General features: G+C 41.6%; 1 protein-coding gene across 1 annotated transcript in view; it reads left to right on the top strand.

The window, feature by feature from the left end:
• The window catches only part of Enpp3 (ectonucleotide pyrophosphatase/phosphodiesterase 3), a 79,326-nt gene that overhangs the window by 41,111 nt on the left and 20,112 nt on the right, over nucleotides 1–18,103 (top strand). Inside the window, exons 13-17 of the mRNA XM_052750635.1 lie at nucleotides 1,006–1,134; nucleotides 1,502–1,533; nucleotides 4,385–4,512; nucleotides 12,385–12,451; nucleotides 14,223–14,310. Of these exons, the coding sequence (XP_052606595.1) occupies nucleotides 1,006–1,134; nucleotides 1,502–1,533; nucleotides 4,385–4,512; nucleotides 12,385–12,451; nucleotides 14,223–14,310 (444 nt within the window). The remainder of the gene's footprint in view (nucleotides 1–1,005; nucleotides 1,135–1,501; nucleotides 1,534–4,384; nucleotides 4,513–12,384; nucleotides 12,452–14,222; nucleotides 14,311–18,103) is intronic.

The raw sequence follows: 18,103 nt of genomic DNA, 5'->3' as shown, positions 1-18,103 counted from the left end.
ATTACATTTTATCATTGATTATATTTTATCCTTCCAAAGATAATAAAAAAAAATGATGGTGAGATTTTAAATCTGGATTTCCAGATGTAGATGTTATTGAAAAAGTAAAGAATGGATTTTGTGGTAACTCATGGAAAGAGGTCTAAAATTTCTACCTTAATTATTTTAAAATTCCGCATATCTGTCCATATGCTTTACTCTCTGAGAAGTAGAGTGAAATAGGGTTAATAGTAGTTAACAGGGCTGTAGACCAGGGATGTCACTCAGTCTACAAAGTCCTTCAGGGGGCCTTTTAGCCGTGATTTCTTTGTAGTAGTTGGCTACGCTTTAGTGGCTGCTGCACTTTATTGCATGGGGAGTCTTACGGAGCTCCCTGTATTTCTTAAATCATATGGCAGGTGTGCGTTTAAGCATTGTTCTTGTCCACAAAAGCCCTGCCTCCTCTTGTTTACCAGCTCAAAGTTAGCTTTTGAGTTTGTTTGTGCTAAATGGGAAGGAAGCAGACCACTCTTCCTGCACGCTAAAGTGCTCATGCTTAAACCGCCTCCTTGCCCCACTGACACCCACTGTAAAGTGCATTGAAAGCTTCTAAAATGGTTTCCTATATCTTTGCTGCTTTGAACGTTTTATTAAAGGAAGATGTTAAAAAATTTGTGTGCAGTCTTAAGAATCTACCCATTTAAGAAAAAAATTCATTAACATCTGGTTCTAGAGAACACGATGCTTAAATGAATGTCAAATGTATCTTCAGAATCCTTTAATTCATCTGTTTTAAACAAATGGCCTACTTAGTTTTTCCTACTGGGTCTCACTTCATGACAAGTCTTCTCATCCACCACCTCGATTTTCAATTTCTGCCATTTGCAGAATAACAACTGAATAAACTGTACAAACGCTCACTCTACTTGTGTTTGACACATATATTTGACATGAACAAAGACAGACGATTGCTATCATATATATATATATACACACATATCCATTGAGGTTTTTATTTTATTTTAGGAATGGACCAGACCTACTGTGACAAGGTGGAGTACATGACCGATTATTTCCCTGAGATAAACTTCTATATGTACCAAGGACCCGCCCCTCGCATCAGGACCCAAAATATCCCTCAGGACTTTTTTACCTGTAAGTATGAAGAAAATGAAGGGAAACGTTGAAAGAGTAACTGTAGTTACCACGTTCTGAGAGCCCGTCAAGACTACAGGCTCCTCTGTGGCTTTTTGGGAAAACTGCACAGAAGCACACGAGAAATCCCCCCATTTAAGTGTAGTTAGTCTACGTGATCCGTGGTGCTCGCTCACACTGTTGGTTCAAAACAGATCATACTCCAGTCTTGAATTCTAAAGTAATTCTTCGATTTAAGGAATTTTAAGCTAATTTTCTGAGATCACAGTTATGGATAAATAGATATGTGTGTCAAATTTGCTAGAGGTGTGTGCATTTGGGGCAGTGACTTATGTGTAATGTGATTTATCTTTTTGTTTTGAAACAGTTAACTCTGAAGAAATTGTCAGAAACCTCAGTGTAAGTCCCTTTTGGAAATTTTTATGGTGTATTTCCATGTTTAAGATCTATTAGTGTATACACACTATTGTTGCTATTAAAATACAGCCACAGGTATATTCCTATTGTATGGAATTTATTAGTTTATTATTGTTATGAATGACGCTAAATTGTTTTAAGTGTGCGTGGCAAGCAGTCAGAGCAAAAACAGGAAGATGGAATGTAAACTACAGAGGATAAAGAAACACTGAATACATGGTTAATGTCATCTGTCACCTCTTGCAAATTCAGAGACGCTTGCACAGTAATCTTTCAGAACTGATAAACAACCTCGCCCCCTACCGGTGAACTGCGTACATGCAGTGCTCAAAGTTTCTTCAGGCTTCTCTAAACACACTTGTTTTCTTTGTGTCCCATCACTCAATGATCTGCATGCAGCTGAGGTTACGCTGGGGAAGAGGAGCGCATCTCTAATATCCAAGAGGCGCAAAGAGTTGAGGAAGGCAGCCTTTGAGGTCCTTTCCCACGGCATCACACGTGCAGGCTTGGTGTGGAGCTACATAGCCCGAGAGAACCGGGCTGCCGTTCTCCTCGAAGTGGTTTGTTTTTCCTGGAAAACTGTAGTAGCACAGTTTCAAGCAGACCTGAAGTGAAACCTCCACACCATGCTAACGATGATGAGAGACACGTTTTAACCTTAAATCTGATGTCTGTGCACCAAATTCTAAAACACGAAGAATAACCAGGTGCTTCCTCAGAAGCTGGCGTTCCAACCCGTCTTCTCTGGATTTACCTTAGTTTGCACACCCAGAGAAAATGTGTGATCGGTCCAATTACCTGCCGATCTCAGAGATGGTGCTCTGTTCTCTTGTGGGGAGCTGTACTCAGCATTGCCACGTGCCAGCCAGGAAATGACAACAACACTGAGGTAGCGAGTACGAAGTCTAGAAAAGATACCGAAACAGGCAACCGAACAGAAACAAAGCAAACAAGCAGAAACCTGGCAGAAGTGTGCAATAAATACTTCCCCTCTGTAAGGGGGCCTCGGAGTGGGTACAGAACACGTCCAGACACCAACTTCTCAGCCCCAAGGAGATTTATTACCCCAGGGGCAAGTGGAGAATGGGATAGGGGTGCTGCATCTTTTTTCTGAGAGAGGGTTTCTCTGTGTAACTTTGCGCCTTTCCTGGAACTCATTCTGTAGACCAGGCTGGCCTTAAACTCACAGAGATCCGCCTGCCTCTGCCTCCCGAGTGCTGGGATTAAAAGCATGCATCACCACCGCCTGGCTCAGCAGGTGTTTTTTAAGGAGAAAGGGCTAAGTCTGTGCTAGGGTGAGTTGGTAAGTCCTGATTGGACAAGTTAGCCAGTGTGGCCAAATAATGGATTTTGATTGCTGGACCTTGGTGTTCAGTCTCAGGAATGAGTCGGTGGTAAAATGAGGGACTAGACCTTGGGGGCTAGCTTTAGGTATGTCATGTAACAGTTTAGCAAGGGAGAAGGGAGGGGAGAGGGCTAACCTGCTGGAGCCATGCTTGCCATGCCGCGGCCTGTTAGAGGGCCCTTCACTTTCCTCTTTGGTTTGATCATGTCTCCTTACTCTCCCATTGCCGGCATCTCTTTTAAATTTTATCTTTATGTCATATCTCATAGTTCCTCATTTTCCTCCTCTAAGTTGCCTAAGAGATAAGATTGACACAAGCTTGATAATGAAGATGAGATACTATGGTTTAAAATACACGAGAATAAGAAAGAGGAATTTTCATTTCCTCATATTCTCACTTACGTGTTTATTTTTTCTAATTTTGTTTCTCACAGAGGTTATGAAAGTTTCCTTGTAATTCTGTTTCTCAATTCTCCATGTTTACTTTGCATGAGTAGACACGAATGTGATTTTCATTTTTAAAGTTTTAAAATGATAATTATCGAACAATTTTTTAAATAAAATTTTACTTTGTGATGAACCCGTGCACTTTTCACAAATCGGAGAATGTGTTTAGTTTCAAAAGCTACTTAAGTGATTTGTGAGCTAAGGGAATGGTTATTTATAAGGTCAGATGAGTCGATTTTGATGGGATTTTTGGGCACAATTAAACTGACTTGTATATTTGTGTCCATATCTATTAACATATACAATTTAGACTCAAAAGTTGAAGTTGTCACTATAAATCTACACATAATTAATTTTCTGTCAAAAAAAAAGGGAGGAGAAATTTATGGTAATGTAAGATCAATACCCAAGAATACAAATTTAAGAAAGACATTAACCATTTAAACAAAATTTCAGTTTCAACGTAATGATTGCAGTAATGATAAATATAACATGATTATTATATTTGGCTATGTGGATAAGAGAGTTAACATTTCTACCTTATTGGTTAATCTTAAGGCCACTTACTTGGAAAAGATTTATTTTTGAAAATTTATGTGTATGTTTGCCTGAATGAGTTTATGTGCCCATGTGCTTGTAAGACCCTGAGGGGGTCAGAAGAAGGGATGGGATGGGATCCCAGGAACTGGAGCTACAGGTGACCGTGAGCCACCATGTGGGAGCTGGGAACCGAACCCCGGTCTTTGGCAGGTACAGCAGGTACTCTGACTGCTGAGCCAAATCCACATCTAAAAATGGTTAAAAACTTGCCTTAAGGTTTTCTTTTGTTTGGAAAGGGTTTCTCTGTGTAACAGCTCTGCCTATCCTAGAACTCACTTTATAGACCAGGCTATCCTCGAACTCACAGAGATCTGCCTGCCTCTGCCTCCAGAGTGCTGGGATTAAAGGCGTGCGCCACCACTGCCCAGTTTAAACAGGAGTTTTAAAAGTTAGTCTGCGTATTTGAGGTGTCATGGAGAAATGCTCATCTTTTTCTTCCAGTGCCGGAAACCCACTCAACATTTCAAACCCTACCTGACTCCTGATTTGCCGAAACGCCTGCACTATGCCAACAATGTCAGAATCGACAAAGCGCATCTCATGGTGGATCGGCAGTGGCTGGCTATGAGGTTTGTCTACTCCCAGCAGAGATCTTGGGTGGTGTGCTTGTTCAGCTCCCCCCTCCCACTAGGGGTGAACTTCTCTGACCACCCACAATGCCTTGACCTTTTAATGCTACCCAGGACTTCCTCTTTGCTGGTATTTTTGTTAGACAGTTGCTCTTAGCGTCTTAATTTTCATAATACAGATCAAATATAAAGGGGTGTTGAAAATGCTTACAAGTGCTCCTGAGATGTGAGTGACAGCACATTTCTACCCTGACAGATAGACAGACAGCTAAGGCTTTGTCATCATCCAGGCTGAGGGTGGCCGTCGCCAGAATGGTTAGCTGCCTCTTTAAGACCATTGTCTTCCTGGCTTCCATAAAATAGTCTTTTGATGGCCCGGGTCACTAATTGGTGGCGACACATCTCTGAGTACATAAGCCAGAGAACAAATACAGATCTACTTTCTTGTCGTGAAGGGATTCTGACTTTTGTTGTTTTTTTGAGACAGGGTTTCTTTGTGTAGCTTTTGGAGCCTATCCTGGAACTCACTTAGTAGACCAGGCTGGCCTCGAACTCACAAAGATTCATCTGCCTCTGCCTCCCGAGTGCTGGGATTAAAAGCGTGTGCCACCACTGCCCGGCCTTGTTTTTTTGTTTTTTGAGATGGGTTTTCCCTATGTAGTTCTGGCTGGCCCGAAACTCAGTATGGAGGCAGCCCGCCTCTACCCCGAGTGTTGGAATTAAAAGTGTGTGCCACCACACCTGGACTGATTCTGAGTTTTAAAATTTTATTTTAGCATTTTCTTCTATATGTATGAGTGAACATCAACAGAATCAGTGTTGTTCTGTATTTTCTGGCCTAATGGGTATCAGTGCAGCTTAACCTAGAAATGCAGTTTGACCAGACCATATGCAGTTCCTCACTTTGTCACTAGATGGCAATAGCCTCTCCTTGAGAATGGGTTTCTTAGTCCTTTGTGTCTTCTGCTTGGGTATCCTGGTTCAAGACCACATTCTCTAAAAGTATTACCTTAAATTAAACTACTATTATTAGTAATTTAATATATCTAAATGGAGGTACGGTCCCTAAATATTTACTGTTTGGGGTATAAAATCAAAGAAGTCAGGAGGCCATTGGTACATAATGACCTAGGATTATAAAAGGTGGGTCCAGCCACCATAGTGCCTCTAGGTACCATTTGCCAAAGCCCAGTTCCAAATGACAGGCTTTGTATCCTTTTCAAAAACTGGCAGTGAGGTCTGGCCAGTATCAGCCTGTGCGTTCAAGGCTTACCTGCCCATGAAGCTACTTATGGGACTGGAAAACAGCAACAACAACAAAAACCACACACACACACTCACACACACACACACACACACACACACACACACACACACACACACACACAACCCTAATCTTTTGCCTATCGAGTGTTTTTCTTTTGTGGAATAAATTTTATTGGCGTGTGTGTGTGTGTGTGTGTGTGTGTGTGTGTGTGTGTGTGTGTGGTGTAGTGCATTTGTGTGCATGTGGGTGCACTAGTGCTGATGAAGTCCAGAGGATATCTTCCACTATTGCGTTCTAACTTATGTTTTGAAATAGGAACTCTCACTGGACCTGGAGTTCACCAACTGGCTAGGCTGACTGGCTGGGAAGCTCTGGCGATCTGCATATCTCCCCAAGCCCCAACCCAGCACTAAGGCAAAGGTTGCATACATGAACATACAAGATGTACAATCATGCCAGGCTTTTGTTGTTGATGTTGTTGTTTGCTTGCTTTTTGATTTTTTTGAGACAGGGTTTCTCTGTGTAGTTTTGGTGCCTGTCCTGGAACTCGCCCTGTAAACCCGGCTGGCCTCGAATTCACAGAGATCCACCTGCCTCTGCCTCCCAAGTCCTGGGATTAAAGGCGTGCACCACCACCGCCGGGCCATACCAGGCTTTTATGTGGGCGCTGGAGATCTGACTTCAGTTCCTCAGGCTTGTATGGTGGTCACTTTATCAGCTAAGCTGTCTCCCTATCCCAGAAAAATTAGTATTTTGAAAATTCACTTTCCTAAAAGTAGAAGATCTTGAAAAAAATAGAAGATCCTTCGTAGGTATCAGGTAGCTTGAGGTGGCTTTTGTGAGATTTGCATTTTCTGCTTTAGGGAATGGAGTAGTCTAATGAGAGACAGGTTGGTATCTTAGAAAACTATATAGAGACCACACTTAGTCAATGTTATGGCAGCCTCAAGGGACACTGTGGAGTTAGGGGAGTGATGACATTAGTGTATCACCAAGATGAAATTATGGTTAATTTATGACTTGGATTTTCCAGAATCATCTTGGTTCTTTGTATCATTATTATTATTATTATTATTATTATTATTATTATTATTATTATTATTATTTGAGACAGGATTTTTCTGTGTTGCCCTAGCTGTTCTGGAACTTGCTTTGTAGATCAGGCTGGTCTCGAACTCACAGAGATCTGCCTGCCTCTGCCTCCTGAGTGCTGGGATTAAAGGTGTGCGCCACCACCCGGCTGGTTCTTCATATTCTATCTCTAACTTGTACTCATAAGAGCATGTATTTTTATTTCACCAGTGCCTAACAAAAATACTTTTTTTTTTTTTTTTTAAAAACGCTAGGAATGTGTGTGCTGTGTGAGAAGATTCTGGAGTTCTGAAAGCAGAGTGATTGATTTGGAAACTTGTTCAGGTCAGAGAGGGTGAGGATGCAGCAGAGGATGATGGCAGAGAAGTGAGATGGAGAGGACCAGAAGGAAGGAGATTAGGGAGGGGAGGTCATAGCACCTGCCTGGGTACCAGAAGAGAATCTTGTTATCTGCCCCTGCTTTACCCAGCTGTGATGCAGACGCTAGAATTTCATCTGGGCTGATTAGACAGGGAGGAGATAGTAGTGAATGTGTTCACCTAGAACTTGAAAGTCAAGGTAATCGTCACAGCTCCAACTGACTCATGCTTTCCAAAGTCCAGCTCTCAGTTTCCAGAGCCAGTTATAATGGTTGTGAGACAAGAATGCAATTGGTCGTAAGAATGGGTCTCTGAAGTTCTCATTGAAACAGAGCTACATAAATTGAGTGACAGCTATAAATATCAGGGTTTTTTTTTTTTTAGGATTTACTTTTTTATTTTATTTTATGCATGTGGGTGTGTTTTGCTTTCACTTTACGTCTGTGCACCACATTTATGCAATGCCTTTGGAGTCCGAAAGAGGGCACCAGATACCCTGGAACTGGAGTTACAGACAATTGTGAGCTGTAAGGTGGGAGCTAGGTTTAGAAACCAGGTCCTCTAGAAGAGCAGCCAGTGATATTAACCACTGGACCATCTCTCCAGCCCCCCAGCGTCAGTTTTTTAAGCCACTAAATTACTGTCCTGTGTTCAGGTTCAGGGGAGCCTTCAAGTGTTAACATAGATTTTCTCCTCCACCTTTTCTCTTTCCCTCCCCACCCCTCCCTCTCTTTCCTCTGTTTCCCCCTCCTGCCTCTGTGTTTGCCCCTGTGGGGTACAGGGAGAGGAAGCAGATGAGAGAAATCTTCCAAGGGCATCTTTTGGAAATTAAAATTTCTTCCATTCGGTGACCAAATTTGAACCAGTTTAATAATGTTTTAAGGAAACCTAAGTTCATTTATCACTATTTTTGTATGATGAACTGGACATAAATTAATAGCACTGAATTCAAATGTTAAAATATGAAAAAGTTGACAAAAGACAAACTAATTAAATTTGGAGAGTCATTTAAATAATGAAGTAATAGCTTATGGGAGAAATTCCAGAAAGCTAAAAATAAACATTGAATTTACAGAATATATGGTCTTCTTACCATGTTATTAGCAATCCCTCCCAAGTATTCCTTATTCATGGCTTCATATTATTCCTAGACATCTTCACCTTGAAATAGGAATCAGTATTTCCCCAAGTTTCAAAATTCTATTCCTAAATTACTGAATTCTTAGTCTTATTGAACTTGATGTACAAAAGTGAGTTTGACCATAAAATTCTATAAAATTTTGTTTTACATTCCTTATTTTGTTTGTGTATGTATGGGAGCATGTTATTGGTTGTTTTTTGCTCCTTTATCTCTTTGGCTCTTTTGGGGAGCCTTCCACCCAGCTCCCAAATCATGACATGGAGGCTTATTATTACTTATAAATGCCTGGCCTTAGCTTGACTTGTTTCTTGCCAGCTTTTCTTAACTTTAAATGATCTCATCTGTATTTTGCTCTGGGCTTTTACCTTTCTCTTACTTCTGTATATTTTACTTTCACTCTTATTCCATGGCTGGCTGTGTGGCTGTGTGGCTGTGTGGCTGTGTAGCTGGGTGGCTGGGTGGCTGGCCCCTAGCATCTTCCTCCTTGATTTCTCTTGCTGTTCTCTCCTCTCAGATTTCTCCTTCTATTTATTCTCTCTGCCTGCCAGCCCCACCTATCCTTTCTCCTGCCTTGCCATTGCCATTCAGCTCTTTATTAGACCATCAGGTGTTTTAGACAGGCAAAGTAACACAGCTTGACAGAGTTAAACAAATGCAACATAAAAGAATGCAACACATCTTTGCATCACTAAACAAATGTTCCACAGCATAAACAAATGTAACATTTTAAAATAATATTCTACAACATTTTCCCCTTTTTGTCTAAATAAAAAGAAAGGTTTTAACTTTAATATAGTAAAACTACATACAAGAAAAACAGTTATCAAGTAAGAATTATGTTTACAATATTTTTTTCCATTTGTAGTTTGCATATTCAGAGAAAATAATGCATTATCTATCCTACCTTAGTGAATCCAAAGTTCTGCACCTAATTTACTTTCTATAAGAACTAAAGAAAACTGCAACTATAACTATCTAGTCTTCCACTCACCAAAGACCCAGAAGGATGTAGTATTATCTAATAACAGAGACATTTGGCTTCCTGGACAGTCACCCAAAGTTCCTTTGCAATGTTGGGGCATTCATCTTTGGCCTAATAGGGCCAGGATATCTGGCAAATTTTTCACTGAAGCAGAAAATTTGAAGGACTCTCCTACCTTGTTTTGGCAAAGTTTAATAGTTTTTTTCCTGTGTGCCCTGCATATCCAGTCTGCACAGCACATTGTCAGCAGTCAAAGGCAAGAGCAGTTTCTTTGCCCAGTGGCTAGCCTTCCCACAACAAAAGCAAACTCTATAAGAAGTTTCTTCAATGCCCATCATCTCTGAAGTAAATTGGTGCTGCCAGGAGCAGATGTTTTTCATTGTCATGAAAAACTTTAAGTTAACAAAACATTTTAAATGCCATATTCTATTAGGTCTTTGAAGTATGTGAAGACTATCTATTTAAAAATATATCTCTATGTGATCCTGAAAGCATACCTAACATATCTACAAATCTGATTGTTACAAATGACGACTAACCTATGCTTCTTGATTATCCTATATAGTTTACAATAATAGCTTTCAAAAATTAGAACTTTATCTTATATTTTAAATGAACTGCATAGGTACACAATACCTTAAACAAAAGCAAAAACATATATACAATATGTTGTAACAAAAATAAGCTTAAAATTCTATCAATATACAAAAATCCTTTAAACAAGAGTAAAAACATGTATACAGTATGTTACAGCAAAAATGACCTTAAATTTGTATCCATATACAAAAGTTCATACCAATACAAAGTTTTTGAGATTGATGGTTGTTTTTTTAGTTTAAAGTAGATTCAATAATCTACCCTTTTATTTTATCATTCCTATATTCCCTTAAATGATAACAAACATCCATAACCCACCAAATAACCAAAGACCACCCTCACCCCCCAACTCTTGGGAATGTGGGCTTTGTTTTCTCTAGAGTATTTCCTGCTGTCTGTGGGTGAAGGACAAGGGAATCACCAAGTCCTGGGAAGATCAGTGGTAACCTTTGTTGATAGATATCACCTGTCAAGGTTCAGGATGTCTCCTTTGGTCAAACCTGATGCATATTAACCTGGAACAAATCCACAGCCTCTTGTTTCCTTTGGAAACAAAAGCAAAACCTCTTCTCCAAAGGATTTTTGATTTCCATTTAACAAATACATTTGACTTTTTTTTTTAAAGTGAAGGCATTCCTAAAGTATCTAAATTGGTTCAATTTTGCAGTCCTGTTCACAATCCCATGTCTCCCAGCAGCTGTCTTTTGCCCATCAGTCACCAAAAAATTCAAAATCAACACAATAACACACAGGATCCAGACTCCCTGTGTATTTTTCATTTCTACATGGCTTATTCTTTTTTTACTATTTTACTTCTCTCTTTAAAGACTTTATTAGTTCTAAACTATTTATATTTCTTTTTATGACTCTCCATACTCTTTTTCTTCCTTAATCCAACACACATTGTAAGACACACTGGAACCCTGTTTAGAGGGTTTTCTATCTGAACCTGCTTTACTATGTATCATTTACTTTTTTTTTTTTTTTTGACTGCATAAGCATAAGCCTTTAAACTGCTAAGCAGCATCGATCTCCACTTAGCTTTGGCCGCTGGCTCCTCCTACTTCTCTGGCCGTGAAAGCCAAGTGCTAAGCTCTCAGCCTGATTGGAGGTGTTTCAGGAACTGCACTCAACCTTCCTAGCTGAAGGAAGCTAATGCCTGCATTACTGGAGGCATTTCTTAACTTAGCTTTTTTTATATACCTGCTGCTCAAGGGCTTGCTGTAAGGAAGAAACTCTGAAAGGAGCTGTGAAATTTGAGCCTCACATTAGTACACCAAAATGTTGTTGGTTGTTTTTGCTTTTACTCTTTGGGGGACCCCACCACCCAGCTCCCAAATAGGTTACACATGGAGGCTTATTCTTACTAATAAGTGCCCAGCCTTAGCTTGGCTTGTTTCTTGCCAGCTTTTCTTAACTTTAAATTATCCTGTTTACCTTTTGCCTCTGGGCTTTTTCCTTTTCTTATGTCTGTATATCTTACTTTCACTCTTACTCCATGGCTGTCTGGGTGGCTGTGTGGCTGTGTCGCTGGCCCCTGGCACCCGCCTCTCCTTGTTTTCTTGTTCTTTCTTCTCTCTTCTCTTTTTCTCCTTCTATTTGTTCTCTCTGCCTGCCAGCCCCGCCTATCCTTTCTCCTGCCTTGTTATTGGCTGTTCAGCTCTTTATTAGATCAGGTATTTTAGACAGGCAAAGTTACACAGATTGACAGTTAAACAAATGCAACATAAAGAAATGCAACACATCTTTGCATCAGTAAACAAATGTCCCACAGAGTAAATAAATGTAACACATCTTTTTTTTTTTTTTCCGAGACAGGGTTTCTCTGTGTAGTTTTGTGAGTTTCCTGGAACTCACTCTGTAGCCCAGGCTGGCTGTGAACTCACAGAGATCCACCTGCCTCTGCCTCCCGAGTGCTAGGATTAAAGGCGTGCACCACCAAGGCCCCGCTGTAACACATCTTAAAATAATATTCTACAACATAAGCAAGCATGTGTATGTGAGTGTGGGCACATGTGCCATGGTGTACGTGTGGAGGTAGAGGATGGTTTTCGGGAGTTGGTTCTCATTTTCCACTGTGTTTGTTCTGGGGACTGATCAGAGTTTAATTGGGCTTGATAGCAAGTGCCTTCATCTGTTGAGCCATCCTGAAGGTGGAACCTTCGAATCTGTGTTTACTATTATTGCTCCTTTGTCAGTGTCCTAGAGGTAGCAATACTTAAGTTCTCTTCGTAAAAGCTAGAATCCTCATTCTTTCTGTCCTGCTCTTTGGTTTATCAATGGCTGTGGATTTGACTATTAAAAGGTGTGTATTTGGTTATCAGAAAAGTTACTTCAAACACAGAAGCTATATAAATAGCCATCAAAGCTTGACTTAGAATAACAGCTTGTATCACTCCACTGACCAGTGTATAATAATGTTACCTCTTCACAGGAGCGCAACAAGTTCAAGCTGTGGAGGAGGCACACACGGCTACAACAATGAATTCAAAAGCATGGAGGTAAGCATCAGCAGTGAGATAACAAATAACTAACAAATAAAGAAGGAATGTGTGGTTTGGCAGGGTGGGTGAACTACTGTGTTGCACAGAGAAAAAGTAGAGCCCAGTAAGGTTTGGAGTATCTTTGAGGGTGGTGTGCAACTTTTGTGAGACAGAGTCACAGATCCTGGGCGACATTTGAGCAGAAACTCGAAGATGAAACAATTTTTCCAATATTTAAGGGAAGAGTGAGTGTCCTATGCAGAAGAAATAGCCAGTGCAGAGACCCTAGTTTGGCATTCATCATTTGTTGGGGACAAGGGAGCCTTGGCAAACTACTGGAAGGTGTTTGACTCTGGCTGCCGCTGATTGGGAAGGAGGAAGCAAGAGACAAGCTGGGCATGCAAGTCTGAGGTGCATATTAAATGTTCAGGGAGAGATGTTGAAGAGCAGTTAAGAGTCTATGCTGCAAAGTCTCAGGCACAGAAACTGTTTAAAACATAGAGATCCAGGTGCTGTGCTTGGGGGTTGAGTATAGACCCAAAGAAAGACCAGGGACTCAGTGCAGGGCATCTCTGTTTGAAGCTGTGGAGGAAACACAAGCAAAGAGACATAGAAGTAGGTGATAGTGAGGAAGAAAACAAGGAGTTTGTAGAGCTCTGAAGCCCAGGGAAGGAGCCGCGAAGAAGGGCCCCTGGAGAAAGCACAGCTCACACTCCTCTGTAACAAACCCACACCGAACTTGTGGTCTCTGCAACCTGGTTCTCCTACCTTTGGAAAATTAATTGTTTGGGGTACTCCATTAACCAAAAAGAATTTCTGTGTTTGCTACTTTACTTTAGTTGTTTGCAATCTTAAATAACAACGAGACCTGCCAAATAATGTCAAGTTAGAGCTGATTAATTAAATATGAATCAACGTATTTAGGTCTCACTACCCCACAAGTAAATGAAGAGGTGTCAGAGATGAGATGAGTTTAGGAATTGGTGTCGATGCTTAATGCTCAAAGCATCAGCATTTCCCCTCAGGCATTGCAGTCTTTGAGCAGTGATATGTAAGAAATAAGCAGAGAGCATAGTGCGATATGATGAACTTTTAATGCGTATCTTGTAGATGTCCAGGAATTATGCTGATATAGGTTTCCTACTGTTGCTTGCTTCCTCTAATCTACTGCATGTGAGGAGCTGGGGAAGTTAAGCTGGGCAAGTTAAGACAGAAACAAACACAGCTGGTATCACGGTTGAGTGGGATTGGTGCAGATCACAGGTGCAAATTGTTTTAAAAAACATTTCTCATCTCTAAAAGAAATTCTTACAGAGGTCTAAGGAACAAATAGGGAGTTGTCCCAGAAGGAAACACGTAATGAGTCTCTCTCTGTCCTGCCATCCAGCTCCCAAATAATGACATGGAGATTTACTAATTATGAAAGCTTGGTCTTTAGCTTAGGCTTGTTTTCAACTAGTTCTTATAACTTAAATTAACCCATATTTTTATTAATCTACATTCCACCATGTGGGTTTGACATCTATCCCATTCTGTGTGTCCGACTCATTCTGCATCTGGCTCATCTCTCCTTTCTCCTTCCCAGAGTCCCCTCTGTCCCCAAAGTCCCGCCTAACCTCTTCCTGCCTAGCTATTGGCCATTCAGCTCTTTATTAAACCAATCAGAAGGTGCCTTGGCAAAGACGTGTCTTTCCAGTGTAAACAAATAGTCTGCAACAGAAATGTATGTCTCTTCATATACTTTGTCAGTTAGATGTCATCTAGTAACAATATAACTCTTACCGTGTAGGCGATCTTTTTGGCTCATGGACCCAGCTTTAAAGAGAACACTGAAATTGAACCATTTGAAAATATTGAAGTTTATAATCTACTGTGTGGTGAGTATGTTTAAGTTAGCTCACAGCAAGGGTGCAGGAGTTTGTAATAGATTTCTAATTTGAAGTTGGGGGTAAATTGAAGGCTACATGCCCTGTATTAGGAAGATGGGAAGCAGAAGGATAAGGAACATTTCTTATTCAAAATTTTTCAGTTACATAAATAACTCCTTTTGTTTTACTAATAATGATAATCTTATATCTTAGGAAGCCAAGATTTTTTAAAAATATTTTAGTTACTAAATGATGATTTAATAAAATTTAGAAAAATAAAAATTCTAATTTTTGAAAAGATAAACATACCTAAGTCCAAGGTGATATGTCAGTCAGTAAATTGCTTGCTGCACAATTATGGGGACCTGAGTTCAGATCCTCAGCCCTTGTGGTAAAGTGTTTCCTCACAGTTATTGATGCAACAGACACAAGCAGATCCCTGGGGCCCACTGGCCAGCCAGTCTAATGGATTGGCTTAGCCTCACTGAGTGACCATGTCTCAAAAAATAAAGTTGAAAGACATTGAAGAAGAAATCTGATATCAGTTTCTGGTCTTCACATGCACACATATACATGTGTACCTGTATGTACATATACATATACAAACATATACACACACACACACACACACACACACACACACACACACTCATACACACACACACATACACAAACACACACACACACACACACACACACACGCATACACATTCATACAAATGTATACATAAAAACTCAGCTAAAACATGTTTTTCTCTTTTTTTCGAGACAGGGTTTCTCTGTGTAGCTTTGCGCCCTTCCTGGAACTCATTTGGTAGCCCAGGCTGGCCTCGAACTCACAGAGATCCGCCTGGCTCTGCCTCCCGAGTGCTGGGATTAAAGGCGTGCGCCACCACCGCCCGGCTAAAACATGTTTTTCTATTATTGCAAGGAGAAGTCCTCTGGAACTACAAAGGGCAACAGAATCTCATTTTGCTAGACACTTCTTACTACACGAAGTGTTAAAAAAAAAAACTATAAAGAATTAGTGTTTCAGAAGCCAAAACTCCCTCTCCATGCTTGCCTTAGTCTACATATCAACAGATCATTTGCTTAGACCATCCAAGGCGGGTGGAGATGTGATTTCACTGTCAGCTGGACATGAACAGATTCACTACTGTTTTTCTTCATCTTGTTGTTGGCTTGTCATAATGGAAATGTGACAAACAGTCCTGACTTAAACCCAAGGTGGGGGCTGGCGAAGTGGCAGAGCGAGTGGAGGTGCTTTCTGATTTCAGTCCCGGAACATACATGTTAGAAGGAGAGAACTGATTCCCACAAGTTGTCCTCTGCTCCCCACATGCATGCTGTGGCACACATGCCCCTCCCCCATCACAATAAACAAAAGCAAACAAATATGTACATGTGATAAAACCTCAAAAGCTGTTTGTTACAGTCTCAACAACTCAAATTCTTGGTTCCCATAGCTGTGCTTGTATTAGGGATGCTGGCCTTGTTGGGGTGACCAGAAGGAACCGGATAGGACTCGAGGAGTCTTAGGTGGTAGACTGTCTCAGGAAGTCTAAGATTCATAGTACTGGACGCTCTACAGAAAAATCAAGTTGAAGGAGTTAGTGGAAGGGAGCATGTTCGTTCAAACTGGCCCCGAAAAAGGGAAAGGGGACTCCATCTCATGTCTCTACATCTGTCTCGGGAACTTTAGGGTACGAAGAGCTTCTAGGAAGGGAGAGGGGCAGGCCAGAGAGACAATGGTGAGAAATCTGTGCGCTGGGTGCGATCTCACTCATTCCAGGAAGCGTGTGCTTTTTGTTCTAATGAGAGCCCCATAGTGGACATCGGTTTTTTGCTATCGCTCGGAGTCAGTTGTCTGGCAGGCCCTTTGCTCTACCCAGACAGAAGTCACGGGTAGGCACCGAGGAGCTCTTAGAGCCCCGGCTTCTTGGCAGCTTCTATTTCCATCTATTTCTACCAGAGTTTGGTGAGCAGCAGCCGCAGCAGCAGTCAAAGCAGGGGCAAATGGCGCCCTCTGGTGTTCAGTCCTCACGCAGGTCTCCTGTATCAGCCCTCTTGGCCCTTGGCAGCAGGGGGTGTTACTGCTCTCAGGCAGGGGTCTGAGACCCTGGGCGGTGACACTGGACAGCCCTCTGGAGCTCATTTGGTGGCCAAGGTCTACATGTTCTCTTCTCTGGCTCCGTAGAGCTGTTTACCCTTCGTCAGTGGTTGACTGCCCACTTTCTCACCATGTGTATCTTTTTCTCTTTCCACCGCCTTTATCTCTGCTCAGACTGCGTCCTCAGCTTGGTTAGTGCCAGACTGCTCAGGGTGGCTGCCTCTGCCAGGACTGTTTGAGGCATCTAGACGGGTCACTCAGGAGGCTGGGGTACCACTGCCACTGCCCTCTTCAGCTGTCAAGCAATCCCCTTACCTTGAGGCTTTCACAGCCTGGTTTGTGGACTGCTCAGCGTTGGCTGCCGTTGCTATTCTATTGCTTCTGGTATTCTGCGGTCTCCGCCATTGTCTCTGTGGTTGCGTTCTTTGTGCTACCAGCCCGGTCTGCAATACTGACCATAGACCAAAAGGACCACTCATGCAAGACAAGCCTTTTTGGGGGCCTGATACTGTAGCATCAGGGAAGACGGTGCTGGAGATTACCTTCCAGCCCACTCACAGAGTGACCTGAAGCCTGTTTGGACCAATCACAGCCCTTTGTTTGGGCCAATCACACCTTTGCCTCCCAGCACCAATCGCAGTTTTTGAGGCTTATGCTTCTTACCAATTGTAGTCCTGGTCACAGCTAGATGGGGGGGGGCGGGGGGGGAGGGGGCAGAAGCGGGGGGAGTGGCTCTCTCTGATCCTGGGGGAATGGCTGCAGAATCAACTACAGTTCAGAGTGGATTCTGACCAAACGAAGTTCATTAGGACGTATTTGAAACTTGGCTGCAGCTCTGCCTTCAGGAGCTGAGGACGTCAGTGACAGTCTTTGGCAGGAAGGCATCTGTGAAGTGTTTGAGATAACTGGTGTTAGCACGAAAGCATTCGTGCTGGCTGTCAGATGGCGTCCTGGTGTCCTTTCACTCAAGGCAGGAAGGACAGCGAGAGACAATCCAAAGGCTGCTAACCAGGGAGCTGTATTACCCCTTCCCCAATGTCTCTGTTCATTTAGAGGAAAATGAAGAATTTATTATCAACACCAATAGTGATCTTTAATAGATTTTTAACAATTTTGACAATATTAATACCTGCCTGGTACCTCGGGGGAAAGTGGCTAGCCTTTATCTGTCTCACCAAAGACAGTTAACTAGACCTGAGAAAGAGCCTCTCCAGCAAAAAGGGTTAGTTAGGCCTAGTCTCAAATGACCCTGTTATCATTCAGAGCTTCTAAAATGATGATGCCTGTAAAATATTTGATATGTTTTTTAATGGAAAAATAGAAAAAGTTCTCTAAATAAAGAACAAATTTTGCAGGTTTAATTTTTTTTATTACACTAAGTGTGTGGTGGTGGTGGTGGTGGTGGTGGTGGTGGTGTGTGTGTGTGTGTGTGTGTGCCACAGAGCACCTGTGGAAGTCAAGGGACAACTTACAGGAATTATGTGGGTCCTGGGGATCAAACTCAAGTTGCTTGGCAGCAACTGCCTTTACCTACTGAGCCATCCCACTGGCCTGTAATTCAAGTTTTAAAAACAAATATTCATCCTTAGAGAATTTTTATATAATTACATAAATAGACTGTAAGATTTTTCAATTAACTTTCCAGAAATGTATTTTTATTAATAGTATAGTTTTTTAAAGTTTATTAAATTT

Source organism: Peromyscus californicus, unplaced genomic scaffold (assembly GCF_007827085.1).
Source record: "Peromyscus californicus insignis strain IS unplaced genomic scaffold, ASM782708v3 Scaffold_22__1_contigs__length_63687245, whole genome shotgun sequence".
In the NCBI taxonomy this organism is placed as follows: domain Eukaryota; kingdom Metazoa; phylum Chordata; class Mammalia; order Rodentia; family Cricetidae; genus Peromyscus; species Peromyscus californicus.
The sequence above is the reverse complement of the archived record's forward strand: the minus strand, read 5'-3'. Positions and strand labels throughout refer to the sequence as shown.